The sequence below is a fragment of the Rhincodon typus genome, chromosome 24 (assembly GCF_021869965.1).
Source record: "Rhincodon typus isolate 14 chromosome 24, sRhiTyp1.1, whole genome shotgun sequence".
Lineage (NCBI taxonomy): Eukaryota > Metazoa > Chordata > Chondrichthyes > Orectolobiformes > Rhincodontidae > Rhincodon > Rhincodon typus.
In genome coordinates this window covers 34,902,951-34,919,941 of record NC_063355.1, presented here as the reverse complement: position 1 = coordinate 34,919,941, position 16,991 = coordinate 34,902,951, and the positions used below count along the sequence as shown (strand labels likewise).

The 16,991-nt window shown below is 38.4% G+C and overlaps 1 protein-coding gene across 1 annotated transcript in view; it reads left to right on the top strand.

The window, feature by feature from the left end:
* LOC109927902 (protein phosphatase Slingshot homolog 1-like) overlaps positions 1 to 16,991 on the top strand; it is a 102,996-nt gene that overhangs the window by 41,061 nt on the left and 44,944 nt on the right. Inside the window, exons 4-7 of the mRNA XM_020527927.2 lie at positions 5,371 to 5,435; positions 9,811 to 9,932; positions 10,584 to 10,652; positions 14,921 to 14,986. Of these exons, the coding sequence (XP_020383516.1) occupies positions 5,371 to 5,435; positions 9,811 to 9,932; positions 10,584 to 10,652; positions 14,921 to 14,986 (322 nt within the window). The remainder of the gene's footprint in view (positions 1 to 5,370; positions 5,436 to 9,810; positions 9,933 to 10,583; positions 10,653 to 14,920; positions 14,987 to 16,991) is intronic.

Here is a 16,991-nt window from a genome sequence, read left to right as displayed (position 1 = left end):
GCTTGCCAATTGGATGCAGAATTGGCTTGATGTTTGGAGACAGACGGTGATGGTGGAGGGTTGTTTTTCAGAATGGAGGCTGTGACCAGCAGTGTTCCACAGGGATCGGTACTGGGTCCACTTTTGTTTGTCATTTATATAAATGATTTGGATGAGAATTTAGGAGGCATGGTTAGTAAGTTTGCAGATGACAACAAAATTGGTATAGGGGACAGTGAAAAAGGTCCTCTAACATTACAGAGGGATCTTGATCAATTGGGCCAATGGGCTGAGGAGTGGCAGGTGGAGTTGAATTTGGATAAATGCGTGAGGTTTTGCATTTTGGTAATACAAACAAGGGCAGGAATTATATGATTAATGGTAAGGCCCCTGGGTAGTTTTGTCAAACAGAGAGTCCTCGGGGTTCAGGTACATAATTCTTTTAAATTTGCGTCACTGGTAGAAGGGGTAGTTAAGAAGACGTATCTGGTTGTTAAAAAAATTGATAAATTCTTCTGCAGTCCTTTTAAATGTGATACTGCGTAATGGAATGGCCTCTGGAAATGTAGTAGACACATGCATTATGGTGAACAAATACTGATTCCCACTTTGTTTTAGGTTAGGGGTCCTAAGCAATCAATTAAGACCCTTGTAAAAGGTTCCTCAAATGTGGGAATGTGTATTAAGAGGGCTGGTTTTATCACGGCCCGAGGTTTTCCAATTACCTGATGTATTGTCTGGCAAAGTTCAACCATGTCCTTGGGCAGTCGAGGCCAGTAAAAATATTTTTGTATTTTAGCTTGAGTTTTCCATAGTTCGAAATGACCTCCTACTGGTAATTCATGTGCTACCCCCAGCACCACCTTTGCGTAACCTAATGGGTAATGCAACTTAATGAGCTTCTGCCCGTTTTTCATCCCCCTGAAAATGTGATGGTCTCCATATCCTCATCAAGATTTCATTTTTAAGGTAGTGACATTCTGGGATACAGTCAGATTCTTTTTCAGTGTATGCTTTTTGATACAGCTGTTTTAGTTTTTTCATCTTTCTATTGTAATTCTGCTAATTTCTCTGAAGTAAAAATATCCATTTTGTCCTCCACCTCTTGGTTTTTTTTTTTAATGAACCATTTGATAAAACATAGTTTCTGATAAATTTAAGTTCAACTTCCTTATGTTTTTTCTTTGATTTGTCCTTTTGTTCTCCCGTTTCCACCTGTGATGTTGTGACCTTTTTACCACACAGACAGGAAATATCCCAGGATATACCTCCTGTAACACTTCAGTTGCCTGCTTTTCCAGTGGCTTTTCAAACACATTAGACATCACTCCCACCTGTAAATCAGCAGTATCATTACCAAGGATAAACCTTATTTCCGGAGTCGAGAATTTCTCAATTACTCCGACAACCACTTCACCACTTTTCACCGGAATCTCCAACTTCACTTGATATAATGGAACACTGCTCTTCTCACCATGAATTCCACATATTACCACTTTTCCAGGCAGTACTCCTTTTGAATTACATATCTCCTCATCTCTCACGATCAAAGATTAACTTGCTGCCGTTTCTCTTAAAATCTTAAATTTCTTTACTAGTCCTCCTGGCATACTTAAGCACACAAGTAAGTTCTTTAAAAAGATCTGGCACTTTTTTTAACCAACCCCTGACCAGGTTGTACATTCTTTTGCAGCTTTTTAACTTCCAGTGTTTTCATTTCCCACTTTAACAAAACTCACTGGCTTATCCTGTTTTCCACATCTGCTTTCCCAGTAAATTTTCTAATCCACAAACGTTGCGACTTCATGTGACCTACTTTATAACAGCGAAAGTACCTGAGCTTTTTTACTTTTCTTTCCTGCTCATGGGTTTCCGCTTTATCCTCTAGTTAACTATCTTTACTGCTAATCAAGTAGTTTTAATTCTCTGTTCTTCCACATGAGTTCTCACTACTTCAGGAAGTGAAATTTTGAATTCCTCCAAAATAATTGTCTCTCCTAAGAGCGTCATATGTTTGATCTATTTTCAAGGCTCTTATCCACCTACCAAGACTACTTTGGTTTCATCTTTTCAATGTATGTTTGACTAGGTTCCCTCCTTAGATTCCTAAAGCATTGTCAAAACATTGCTTCAGGTATTTAGCTCATATGCCCTTGAGGTGGCTTTTTTCACCTCATCATAGTCCCCAGATACTTCCTCTCATTGCGCTACAAATACCTCAACTATCTCTACCTACCAACATTGTTTAAATCAACAATACCCACATGTCACCAGCCATTTCATTTGTTGAGCCACTTTCTCAAATGAAATGAAAAAGACTTCTACATTCTTCTTGTTGAACTTTGGCAACGCTTGGCCTTTTCCTGTTCTTATTCCTTTGCTAGAAGAAACAGATTGAGATGGATTGTAATCTTGAATGTTTGTATGCTTAGGGTCAATGTAATGTATATGTATTGTAGTGCATTAATAGTGTAAGACTAAAGGTCTTTAAAAGTAAAGCCATATTGGGTCGCCCAAGTTGGGGGCGGAGTAGGACGCTTCAACCAGAGCTCGTCCACTCCGTTTCTTTTTCTTTCCTTTATTCTTTTTCTCTGTGTTTCTGTTCTTTTCTGCCTTCTACGGAGTCTTTTGGCAACCTGTGGTTGTCTCTCAGTCAGGATTTTTGGCAGCCCGTGGCGGTCTCTTGGTCCAGCTCAGTGGCTCGTGGCAGTCTGTTGGTCCAGATTGGGAGTCTTTTGATGGCCTGTGATGGTCTCTTGGCCCAGAGTGGGGATCTTTTGGCTGCCTGCAGTGGCATTTCAGCCTAGAGTGGCAGTCTTTCAGTGGCCCATGATGGTGTCTTGGCAACCTGTGATGGTCTCTCAGCCCAACGTCAGATGCAGTCAGCAGTGAGAGTGGGGCCCATCACATACCCAGCAATTGGAGACTGTAAGCAGGTCCTGCCCGGGCATGTTCTGGAGGCAGCAGGAGGAGATCAGAGTTGGCAGTTTCAGCTGCAGCAACAGTGGTGATGGAATCACAGCCCAATACAGGAAGAGTGAGTGGGGAGGGAAGTCCCCGGTATCTGCGGCAATGGCGTCGAGAATAGGCAGCTCGGGTCTCCTGGAGAGCAACCTAAGCAGAAGAAGAGATTGGGCCACAGAATGGCTCAGCATTCAAGAAAGGCTGTTGAACCTTTAACATTATTCCTTTATTTTTCAAGTTTATGTTAAGAAGGACTTTAATGTTAACTACTACCTTATTTCTTTATTTTTCTATGTATTCTATGAAGGTTTGTAATGCTTAACTTTTTAACTGTGTTTCTGTCTTTTACTACTTTGTACCTAAGTTTTTGTACCTAGATGTCTTGTACCTAAGGTGGTGCGTGTGTGGTGACATTCTATGCTTTTACTGTACTTCACTTCTGTACTTGAGTACACATGACAATAAAATGTAAATCTGAATCTTTGTATGTTGATTGTTCTTTTCTTTCGGAGGGCGGAGGTGTGATTATACTATGGCTTTAAGAGGTATATTTTGTCCAGATACTTTTATGAAGAAAAGTTGAGACAGAGGGACCGAGCGTTCTGTTCCAAGCCAATAAAGTAAACAGCTTGTGAGGCTTTGAGGATTTTTTTTTTAAAAATTGGAACAATAGAAGCAGCATGAAATGGCGGCGTCAAGCTCCCACCAAGCTAGAATTTTAGTTTAACTTTCAGTCAGGGTTTAGAAGCTGCTCTACATCTCTCCCTGCTACAGTAAAATGCTTGAGTTTTCTCTCTCATGCTTGTTCTTGCTCTGCGTTTTCTCTTGATGTTCTTTCCTTCTGGACTGGAGAACTGCATGTGAGACAGTCTTGTTTTACTGAATTTGCCTTTGCTAAGGGTGTGTTTCTGGGATGTTACTGTATTGGAACAGTTGTTCTTTAGTAGTTAAATAATGTATTATTCTGTTAAGTTTTCCAGTAGAGGTGAATTATTCTAATTCTTTCTTCCTTTTCTTTGTATTTTAACTATAGTAGAAGAAGAATGTGTGTTTTGCTTCAAGTCTGGTAGTTTGACCAATCGAATTGCACCTGGAACGCACTGCCTTACACTTGACTTTAAAAATAAGAAAAAGCTGGGGTTTCAGCTATCTTCTTAATATATTTTGAGGGGTTTGGTTTGGTCCATAACAGCTATTGAACTTGAGTAGGACAAAGAAGACAGGGAATATATGATGAACAGTGAGAGGCATCAAGGATCAGAGAGACCTGGTCTGCATATCCGTCTGGCCATTATGGTAGTGGAACATGTAGATAGTAATTAAGAAGATGTGGGATAATTGTGTTTTTGGGATAATTGAGACCATAAGAGTTTAAGAGCAGGGAGGTGATGCTGGAACTGTATAAAATATTACCACATTAAATAGGAGGGATGTGATTGCACTGGAAAACGTGCAGAAGAGATTTATGAGGATCTGTCCTGGGCTGCAGAATTTTAGTCATGAAGATTGCATAGACTTGGGCTGTTTTCCTTGATTCAGAAGAGACTGAGAGGGGTGAGCATGATTGATATGTATAAAATCATAAGGCTTGTAGGTAGTTCCTTCTTATCTAACCTTTCTCCCTTAGTGGAAGGACCAATAATCAGTTGGCGTAGATTTAAGGTCAGGTTTGGAGGGGATGTGAGGAAAACTGTTTTCCAAGAGGGTGGTGGGAATCTGAAACTTGCTGCCTGTAACATTTAAGACATAATTAGATGCACTTGCACTGCCAAGGCATACAAAGCAATGGGCTAAGCTCTGGAAAATGGAATTAAAATAGTTAGGTGCTTGTTTTTGGCCAACATGGACTTGATGGGCAGAAAGGTCTTTTTCCATGCTGTAGACCTCAATAACTCTGATAAAGCACTGCATATTAAGTTTTGATTTTTAAAAATTGCAGTGTTTTTATCTAATCTGAAATAGGGGAAAGAGGGAAGAGAGCAAAATTTCTTCCAAGCACATGCACGAATTGTTGGAGAATTGTAGGTGCATGTATTGTCCATATATATTGTACGTATGTATCATTCGTAACTATAATTCAAAGATTATTCTTAAAGCTGTTTATATTTGAATAGTCTGTGTTGCTACTACAACAACAACAATGTGTTTGATACTAATTAGAAGAATCCATCTCTGATTACAATTGTTCATTTCCACTCCCTCAATACAAAGTAGTTCAAGACACTATCATCTAGAAAATTCCACATTCAAATTATTAGCATATGCTAATTGCATTATTATGAACAGTTGATAATTACCACTTTTAATCTAGTTGGCCATTGACAAGTAATGGGGGAAAATCAGTTACATTGTATACTTGTGCTCACTAAAGTGATTTCTGATTTAAAATAAATTTTAAATAAAATCTTTGTTACTAACTTACTGCAGGAGACCTCCAGCTCCATCTTCAAGTGATGATTAATCACCTCCGCCCTGAAGACAGGATAAAGTTGGTAAGGGATAAAGAGACAATGCCCTAACCTTTCCTTTGGTCAGTTGGATGACTAGTGTGTGGAAACATACTTAAAGGTATTCAATCCTAGCTATTGAAATCAATGCTGGTACTGGATAAGAGTGTCAGAAATAGGGGTAAGGGTAAGCCATTTGGCCTCTCAAGCCTGTCCTGCCATTCCATAAAATCATGACTGAACTCTTCTTTCATAGCAGCTCCTCACAGCCCGCACCTTCCTGTTATTTCAAATATTTATCTACCTCCTCTTTAAATACTTCCAGTGACTGACCTAGCCTTGACAACCTTCTGGGTAGAGAATTCCAGACAATCACTTCCTTTTGGAAGAGGAAGTTCCATTTCACATGGATATCCCCTTTATCCTTTAGGAATCTGTCTTTGCTATAGAGATAAGTATCTGTTTCCCTAATTATTGCTATTCCCTCACTTGAATGACACACTAAGCCTCCCTCATCCTGTCTGTAGTCTGTGCCTTCACCCACACCAGAATCAAAAACCTTGTATGTATTGTCTGTGGCTCTTCCAAAGCCAGATCCTGAATCCCCATAAATGTTTCACTTGGAGTCCCAACCTCCTGTTCATGAACACAGACCGAATTAGCTGTTATTAATCTAAGGAATGCAACAGAGTCCAGGTATATCTTCCCTCCCTGATGTGTTACTGTATCTCCAGTTCAGACTCCGGCTAATCAACTGTGAACCAATGTTCTTCAAGTAACAACTCTTCCTGCAGATGCGGTGACCGTGGATTGCACTGGCTTCTACGTAGTACAGCTGCAACACAGCACCTGCTGATCCATCTCAATTCTGTTTAATGAATTAATTTAGATGTTAAGTATTTTTGAGAGGGAATTTCCTAATTGTACTCTTCAGCTGCAATAATAAGTCATTTAGCCAATCAAAAGGGATATGGAAGAAACACCCAACAATGACATGCTGTTTTCGTGTGATGTTGCACTTCAGCTCTGACAGGTAAAACAGGTTGAAGGGGCTTTCTGCTGCCAGCTTATATCTCCCACCATTGCTGTCCTTCTCATGCAGGTCAGTTCTTCTCTTTATGAAACTGCTTTGCCTTCGCTCTTTCAAGCTGCTTGAGAAACTGCTGACCATGCTCTGTCCTGTCCTATATGAAGCTGTTGGCTTCCTGCTGTCTCTCGTGCTCATTATGAAACTGCTTTCCCCACTGTCTTGCACTGTTTCAGAAGCACAGTGTTATCATCTCTCTCACTTCTACTACCCAAAACTGGGTTTTAGCTTTCACAAAGCTAAAACTGTATTGCTTACAGCCATAGAGCACTAAAGTTCTGTTATTTACCAAACAGGACTGAATAGCTAATTGAGGTGTTCGAGTGCAAATTTATTTGAAATGGAGTGTGATAATTTCCACACCTAATGATTGATCAATATGTCAATGTCCCATTTAATAAACCCAAGCTAACTGGTCAATCATAAAATTTAACTCAAGTCTTGTACACTGGTATCTGGTTATGTGTCAGGCAATACATCAATAATATGTTAACATAGAATCTTGGTTTGAAATCAACGTTAATCAGTGTAGAAAAACATCAAAAAATGGTTGCACTATAGAAGGAAGCCATTTTCCCTGTTGTGTACCTATGATTGCTCATTGCAAGAGTAGATCAGCCAGTGCCACTCCAAGCCCTTACCCAGTTGTCCTGCAAATCTTTGACTCTTCAGGTGCTTATTAACTTCAGTTTTTGAAAGCCATGATTGAATTCGCCTCCATCCATATTCTTTAGTGCGCATTCCAGATCCAAATCACTTTCTGTGTAGAAGGCTATTCTTCATGTCACAATTAGTTCTTTTGTCTTGTTGTCTCATTCGTGATCTTTCAATTAATGGGAATATTTTCTCTTTATATAATCTATCTAGAGCCTCATGATTTTAAATATCTCTATTATATCTCCTCCCAATCCATTTTTCTCTAAAGAAAATGACACCTATGTCTCCAATTTTGTCATGTAACTGAGGTTTCTTGTCTTTGGAAACATTCTTACAAATCTTTTGTGCATCCTTTCTAAAACCTTCACTTTTCATGTTGAATTGTGGAACTGTCAGTTGAGACCAAGCCAGTATTTCATAAAGGTTCATCGTAGCTTTCTTGTTTTTATACTTTATAACTTTGTTTGTAAAACTTAGGATTCAATTTGCCTTTTTATTTTTGCTGCTTTCTCAACCTCCCTAGCTGCTTTCAACAATTTGTGCACATATACCCTCCAGATACTTTTGCTGAACACCTCTTAGAATTGTTCCCTTTTTTTTGTGTTGCTTCGCCTCATTCTTACTACCAAAATTAATCACTTCACACTTTTGTACTTTAAATTTCAGTTGCCCTTTACCATCTATTCAACCAGTTGTCTATGGCCTCTTGACATTTATAACAAAAACATCTCTTCCAAGTTTTGTGTCATTGCAGATTTTCAAATTGTAGACTTAAGGCCAGGTCCTTATCAGGAAGGGCAACAGGGCTGACTTGGAAGTGAAAAGACTCCACTTCACTGTCTTAAATGCCAATTTACCCCAGTTTAAGGAGAGTTATGACTGGTTGACCATGAAACAAGTGCCAAATACAGGTTGGAGTCCTCCTGAGGTGAGAGCAGCAAGAAGATGCTTTTCCTGAGCAGCATGGTGAAATGATAAACTTAACAATTATCTTAGGATTACTCACAGGATTTCTGATGAATAATGGTATGTTATTGAATTATGGATATGTTGATGATATGGGACTTCAGTAGCAACTGCTTGTCTCCCTGCAATCTAAACGAGATAGACAGCTATCTCAACATAGAGGAGTGTTTGATTTTTAATCGGCCTTCAAGTAACACACTTTTAAGGGAGTTTATGCCATTTCAGTCTTTTCATCAGTTGTACAACAGGCATCATTGTGAACAAAATATCTACATACCAGAGGTTGTAATGTGCCAGGAAGCTTGATGTTATGGATGTGGTGTTCAGTATAATGCACCAGCTTATTTATCATCAGCTTGCTTATTCTAGGCCCCCATTTTAATTTATTTGGCAACAGAATATATCTTCTGTCAGACAACACATCTGAATGGACCAGAACCCGCCCTCTCTGCATGCACTTATTTTTGCCACAAATCCAATACAACAGCTTTATCCCAGAACTTCTGCAGTAGCCAAAGTAAACCTCCTATGGCATGTCTAAAAATTCTTAATGTGGTTTGGGCATGTATTGAGATGAAAAAAAAGGCTTCCCTCATTTTCTTATTTTCTATCCTGTCTGCTCTTCCCTGGTCAAATCATAAGTATATAATACATAGGATTCTGAAAGATTGCTGCTGTTCTGTAGGAGTGTTTCAGTTGCACGGGATCAAAACAGCAAGGTAGAACTGAACTGCTAAAGTGTAGCAAAAGATGTCAGTTTAGTTCTATTGTGAGTTTTCTGTTTCATTTAGATATACTTGTTGACCTGTAGCAAATGGTACAGTACTTCCCTTAGAAAGAAACAGTAAAGCCACAAGAATAAAGGAACATTAAATGGACAATGAAACATTGAAGCACAGAAGATAGATAAGCACTGCTGCTGGAAACCATTCAGAGGAGCATATATGTTGTCAGTTACTCAGTTACTGCTCAACAGCATTAATTGAAAACTACTAATCTCTATCTCTGCCAATACTTGTTTTTCCAATGATGTACTGATCTACGCAAGTCAATGAAGTCTCATTTTGATCCCTGATCAGTGATGAATTAGTTGATCTCAGCCACAGTGACTGCGGGATATAATTTACCTCTCCTTTTTAAGTTTGAGAGAGGAGAAGCAGTTCTTATTTCTGATTGCTGTCAAGTGACTTCTGATGCAAGTAGGTTTGTGTGAATAGGGGAGAGCAGATATCATTGGATTGTGAGAGAGCAACCCTGCTGGCATGTAGCCTATTAACATATTTTATGGTTCACACAAAAATAAGAACCACTTGTGGCAAGGTACTGAGGACAGTAGTGCCAATGAAAAAGTACAGATTCAATACTTTCAAAAAGAAAAGAGTGCAGGAGAAAAGAATAGCGAAAAGAAGGCTTACTTGATAATGTTAAACATTTGAAAGAACCAGCTTGATGATTTCAATTACACTGAGGCAGGACAAAAGTGGAGTGATGGTTTCAGGTCACCGAAGAATACTTTTCATGGTTTTGGATTAAACTAGCTATGTTATCTTCACCTGCTGATGAATACTATTTATAGACAAAGCTTCTTAATTTGTTGCCACACTAAGGGCAGCGAGTAACCAAAGCCTGCTGACAACAGAATCAAAGCTGTTTTAATCAGAAAGCCATGATGTCTGGCTGAAACTTTTTGGAACTGGTTTATTCCCACAGGCAGTGCGCCTGGAAAGCATGTCTGTTCATCGAGTCCGATACATGGTAGTTGTGTATACTAATGGCCATCAAGATACAGAGGAGAATGTCCTTCTGGGAATTGACTTTGCAAGCAAAGAAAGGTAAGTAATGTATAAAGTGTTGATGTAGGAAGGAAATGGAGGCATAGAAAGTTAGCTCTGAGTGTATTTTGCTTTGTGAAAAAAAAAGCCTTTTGTGTTTTTAAAAAAAAGTGCTTTGATAGTTTGGTTAGGTTGTACCAGGGATGAGAAATGTAAGTTCTGAGGTAAATAAATTGCTGGGTATATTTTACTTGAAACTGAGAGTAGAGAAAATGTATTCTATTTTGGCTGGAGATTCTCTGATTAAAGGCTCATAATTTGAAACTGTCCTTGAGAGGGAGATAGAGGTTGGGTAAGAAATCATTCATGAAGCATTGTTGGAGAGATGGAGACTATTACATTTTTTAAGGGGGAATGGATAAGTATTCCAAGCAGAGAAAGTTGCGGAACTATGATACTGTGCAGAGTAACGTAGTTAGTTTTGGATTGCTCCAGCTAAGCTAAACAAAGCATTAGGATAGATACCTTGGACCTCTTGTTAAATGAATGAGATTAGTTGATAAGGGAACTGTAAATCTACATTCTGAACTATTTCTTTGAACATTTTTGATGCAGATGTTCAATGGAAAACAGGAACCTTTATAAGACCAATACATGATTTATTACTAAATAAACCATCAGATTTTAATGGTGACTTTATATTCTTTATAGTAATTCATGCACTATAGGATTGACCCTTCCTCTCTGGAGTGATACAAAGATTCACCTGGATGGAGATGGGTAAGGAACTCAATTCCTTCTGCATAATTAACCAAGAAAAAAACGAGAAAAGGCTGAAATTTGCTATTTTCATGCTGTAGTATTATTGTCCTTTTTGCATTTAAATGCAAAGAATTTATTCATGCTTAACTAACCAGTTTTTACTAACCATACAGATGATACAGGATTTCTTCCAGTGTTTAAGGAGGTTTAAAGGCACTTAAGACTTGATTTCCTATACTGAATCCTCCAGTTTCTTTTAATTTTAATGCTTTAATGAAATTCAGCATAGTAGCTGTAAACTTCTGCAATCATCTAAGTTTGCATAAGCCTTTTAGGTTTTTCAATCCATCCTCAACTATGGTCCCCTGAACATTTTTAAACTTCGTTGGAAGGCTCCTTCTTAGCCTCAAGCCTTTGACTAGCTTTTTTGATTGATATTTTGTAATGCTAATTGTTCAATGGTAGCACGCACTTCTGTCATACATAATTTGGAATGTAATCAATAGAGATCTTAATATAAATTGCATTTTAAGTAAACTGCTCAATGTCTCAAGAAGATTAATAAAAAAACACATTGCTGAAATGGCTAAATCATTGTTTTGAAAATCTTAGTAAGACTTCAAGGTTCTAATGAAATTCGTAAAACAATTTCTAGTTGAAGTGTAGGAGGAGAAATGTTGGGATAAAGCATTAAGTTTGCACACTGTGATTGAGTTGACGGCTATTAAATTGCAATAGCAAATCTTGCATGCAACATACACTGCCCTTTAGTATGTGATCTAGACTCCAGACATGCCCCTAAGCATTTTAACAAGCAGTTAGATGTTCTAACCTGAGTACTGTCTTCAAAACTGCTTCCATGTGAATAAAATTCACCAAATGAAATAGATGATCAAAATTTACTCCTTAGAAGACTCCAGAAGTAGTGATGTTTTTGTAGAAATAAAGCACAAGGCAAGAAGTATTGAATGGATTATATGGTGGGCCTCCATGAACTGCAGCAAAATACACACAGGTGCTTAAAGCACTTTTGCTTTTAATGCGTATTTTACACATTTCAGCTGAGCAAAAGGTCATTTCTGAATTGAGTGCCCTGCTTGAAGAAAGCTTGTCTTTCTCTTTCAGGTCCAATGTGTAATTCCAATTTTATCAAAATTCTATTTAATGAAATAGAAGCTAAGTTTAAACTTTTTTTGGTGCCATTCCACCAGTAGTATGGTGGATTTGGGAATGTCTTCCGCTGTTTCATCATCTAATCTCCTGTCCATTTCCATAGGGTCTGTCTGAGTCATAGAGTCTTGGAGTCGTAGAGGTCCACAGCACAGAAAAAGACCTTTTGGCCCATTGCATTCGCACTAGTCGGAAACCATCATCTAGCTATTCTAATCCCATTTTTCAGCACTTGGCCCATAGTATTGTATGCCTTGGCGCTGTAAGTGCATGTGTGGCAGCGTACAATGTATCTTCCCACAAGTGACATCACAATGAGGGTTTCTCATAACTTCCTAATTCATATTGGATGCTGGATAGTCTTGCTGATTGTCTTCAGTGTTCAGCATTCTGTGGAAGAAGTGGATGGAAGGGGAACAAAGCATCTTTTTTGAAATAAGGTTTAAGTGCTTCAAGAATTGGTTTGCACATGCTTTACAAGAGTAATCGGAATTTTATGGTTAAAAGAAATGCTGCTTTTCAGACAGAACAGTTACTGCCTGCTTTCCAACAAGTTCCCCAGGCCTGCTTTATCGCATCTCCACTTTTCTCCAGGTGGGACTTGTCAGGGACGGCCCACCATCCCCCCTGCCCCATTGGCTGTCCACCTCCTTTTCGTTTGATGACTTTGAAACAATCAGTAAGGATTGCTGGAGCCATTTGTTTCAAATGCATCTTCATCGGGAATGTGTGCCAGTCAAGGATCACTTGGGTCTGTGAACTAGAGCAATGTAAAGTGGCAGTGTATCTGGTCTTTACTTGGCCTTCTTCTCAGTGACTTGCAGTACTAATTGGCACTGATCCACTTCTTTGCGAATGAGACTGCTGTTTATCTGTTAGATTTTAATTTTTTTATATTACAAAATTAAATAATCCTTGATTTTAATATTTTCTGAATTCAAAGGAGATGGTAATTTTTGAGGAGCTAATGCAAGATAAACCACAAATCCATCTGTGCTGTTTCTGTATTTTTTTGAAAGTCACTATTTTGTTTAATGCAGAGCAAACATTATAAAACTGGTGGCTAACAGGCATGCTCATCAAGCAGTACCCTTGGTTCATCAGATACTGTGACTCATAAGGACAAACTATCACAGCTTCAACAAATCATGCCATTTTTCAGCGATGTTCTTAAAAGCATAATTTCAGAATTAAATAAGGTGAACAAACTTATTCCTAAATGTATTCACTATGGTTAAAGTTTGTTCACCTTATTTAATTCTGAAATTATGCTTTTAAGAACATCGCTGAAAAATGGCATGATTTGTTGAAGCTATGATAGTTTGTCCTTATGAGTCACAGTATCCCCCACAACAGACAAAGTGATGTCCCTTAAAGCCAAATCTTATCTGATTGTTTGTGCACCAAGTTTAACAGACCAGATGGTTGAACAAATTGTAACAATTTTTAAGCAAGTTTTCCACATACACAGTGAAAAATTCCTTCACATTTTTGAAGGCCATACAAGACCAACCAAGACAGAGATTGATGGCAACGCAGCATCTGTGTGCTCATTTGACACGGTTAGTCTATTCACCAATGTACTAATCAAGAAAGCCAAAGATATCTGCACCACTGAAATAGTGCTGACAGACCAACATCGTGTGAATCAGTATTCATTGTACTTCAAAAGAAAAAGTCTGCACCTCATGATGATGAGTTCAATAAAAATATCCTGTGTGCCCTAATAGATGGTATTGACATGCGATCTCTGCGAGGCCCATCTCTCGCAAATATCTTTGTTGTATTCCTTGAGAAATGTGTTTTCTGAAACATAGATGATACTATACCTGAATCAGTGGCTGCATGTAAGAATTTTCTTATGTTTTAGTTGAGTGCCTTTCCTTGATGTCCTAGTTGAGAAATCAGCAGGGATTCTCTATTACTGTCTGTCACAAACATATCTTTGCTGTTCGTTATATGCATTGGGATTTCTACAATTCCATGTGCTATAAAATTGGCCTTATTGACAGCGTTATAAATGGGCCTGAGCTGTTTGTTCACTAAACAAGCTTGATGCTGAAATAGGGCATATCAAAGCTGTCCTGCAAGATAGTAGATGTCCTGATCAAATAATTTCTCATTGTATGTCACGAATGGACCTAAGGCCATCACTTTCGGTCCTGGAAAGAGCCAATTGGATTGTCCCAGATAGGTAAGTTTTCTCAAAGATTTGAGCAATGGGTGAAGCTAGCTGTTTAATACTGCTAATATGCAGTAGTAACAGGAGTGGTGTTCTCCATTAACCAGGTGCTGCTATCAAACAGAAAAGTCATTCTACCTACCACTCAAATGAGTAACATGGTGTATGAATTTCAGTGCCAGTGTGAACCTAATATATAAGCAGTCGTACGAAGTACTGCCAGCCTGTTTCAAACAACATGCATCCTTTTGAATGTTCACAACAGGCGAGGTACTGATCATACCTAATCATCCCACACTTTTTAAAAAAAAAAAAAAATTCACAGCACAGTTTGGAACATTCATTGTGATTCCATGGATTGGACAGCAGTTTTTAAAATAATACTGTGTGAGAGAAGAATTGCGCTGATAACCAATTCATGATTTCAGTCAGGCTCACAGTTAGGGGCACTTGTGTATGCTGAAAGCTACTTTATTAATGCACAGGGACCTGTATTTTGCAGACAGAAAGGACATGTACACACACCCACTATTTTAATTTAACAAATGAGCTGACAGCCATTCTCTAGTTTATTTCACAGGGCAGTGCCTTGACCAATCAGTCACCTGTCTGATTTAAAAGTTAAAAGAGCTTGGTTGTTAAATGTTAGTCATCATTGTTGTGCAGAATGCATCAGTTAATGCCTCAACATTGAGTTCACTTACTGATGAAACTGGCACTCTCCTCTCCTACTATGTATGTTGTTTTCCGTTTACATTTGTATATTTTTCTGATGAGTTCAAGAAGCAAAGCTTCAACAAAATGCTTTTTGTAAACAATACTGACATTTTGTACCTCTGAACAACTGTCTGTCTACTTTGAAGAATACTGTCTCTGTTGTTTTAAATAATTTGATATCTTTATAGTGTCATATAGCTATTCTGTTTTGCTTCAGTGGATTCAGTGTGAGTACAGTGGATCGTATTCATATCTTCAAGCCAGTTTCTGTACAAGCCATGTGGTAAGTAATGTATTTTATTTCATCGTGCTGTCTTGCTAATTGCTAAAATTTACTGAACTTTGGTTTATTTTCCAATAAAGTTTGTTAAAAATATCCATTTGTTAAAAATATCACAGTAATTATTGTGTTTGTAAATGGAATAGAAACTCATGTTGTCATTTAACTGTATTGATATTATTTGGGGGCTAGGCAATGATACCAAGAAATATATTATTCAAGTGGTCAAATTAATTAAGTAACTCTAATGTGGCAACTGGATGCTGGATCAACCTGACTTCTAAAAACTAGCATGGACTTTGGGTAAGAGGGTGAAAAAATAAGATGAACCAAAAATAAGTAGTAAGAAATTGTTTTTACATAGTGAGCTGCAATATAACAACGTCTTAAGCAATTTTCATGAGAAGAAGCCATCATGCTGTAGAAAGGACAGGTTAAGGGGAGCAAAAGACACAGTTCAGCAATGAGTTTTTAAGAACCTTTTGAACAACTGGAAGAACTAGCTGGTGAAGGTACCTGTAGACTTGATTTGAAAATTGCAGCACTGTAATTGAAAGATAGTTTTCTGGAATGGAGATATGTATTGAGAATAATATAGTTGTGAGTGGAACATGAGACACATAACTGAATTGAAGATTACTAAAATAAAGTGAAGTGAAACTTGAAGGAATTTGAATTAGATGATGTGGAGTTTATTAGTTGTAATGGGTGGACGAAACATGTGAAAGCAGACTCAGCCTGTGAATTGTTGAAATATTTCTCATTGCAGTACAATATATGCTGATATCGTAAACATGTCCATCTTTGCAGCTTATTATTTAAATCAGATTACAACACATTATCATTCTAGTTTGTACTGGTTCAGATAGTAGTGTACACCTGTGAGATCGCTAGAATCTCACGAGAACTATGTTGACTAGAGAACTCATAGGCCAGTATCCAGAAGTGCACACCCTAGAAGTCCACGTACATCTGGTTTGGAACAGTTAAATGGCTTAACTACATCCAAATCAGACTAATCAAAATAAAGGTCTGGTTGAATGGTCATCTGATTCTAATTGAGGTTGATACTGGTGCAGCTATTTCAGTGATCTCAGAACCAGACCTTAACAAAATACTGTCTGGACTCCAACTCTTAAGTTTGTGCAAGGCCTCAGCTAAACTGAGAACCTATACCGGGGAATCTTTACAGATTAAACATACAACTTCCATTCCAGTCTCTTATGAGAAGTAGCTGGTTCAATTACTGCTGATTGTAGTAAAAGGCTCAGGCCCAAGCTTCATGGGGTGAAATTGGTTGAGAAAGCATCACAGAGATTGGGTCAACATTCTTCAATTAGAAAATGGCTGCCTGAGTGAAGTCCTAATTAAATACCCAAACGTTTTTCAGGAAGGTCTCGGGATTATCAAAGGGGCCAAGGCCACCTTGCATGTTGACCAGGAAGCAATTCCACAATTCTGCAAGGCCTACCAGGTGCCATTTGTCTTACGAGCAAAAGTAAAGGCAGAAATCAGAAGGCTGTAAAGTGAAGGAATCATCAAACCAGTCCAGTTTATGGAATGGGCGGCACCGGTTGTAGCGATTGTGAAGCTCGATGGGTTAGTTTGATTTTGTGGGTATTTTAAATAAATGGTAAACCGCTTTTCACAACTGGATAAATTATCAATCCCTTGCTTAGAGGATTTTTACGCAAAGCTGGCAGGGGGACTGACCTTTATGAAGCTGGACATGATTCAATTGTGGTTAGATGAGGATTCCCAGAAGTATGCTACAATTAATAGCCATTAGGGTTTGTACCAATATACGAGACTGCCATTTGGGATGTCGCCAGCCTGTGCAATTTTTCAGGGAATGATGGAGAACGTTTTACAAGGTCCACCCCAGGTCACCATTCTTCTAGTTGACGTGCTAATAACAGGGAAGACCCATAAGGAGCACTTGGAGAATATGGAGATAGTCTTTAGACATTTCTCTCAGGTGGGCGAATGCCTTAGATGGGAAAAATGT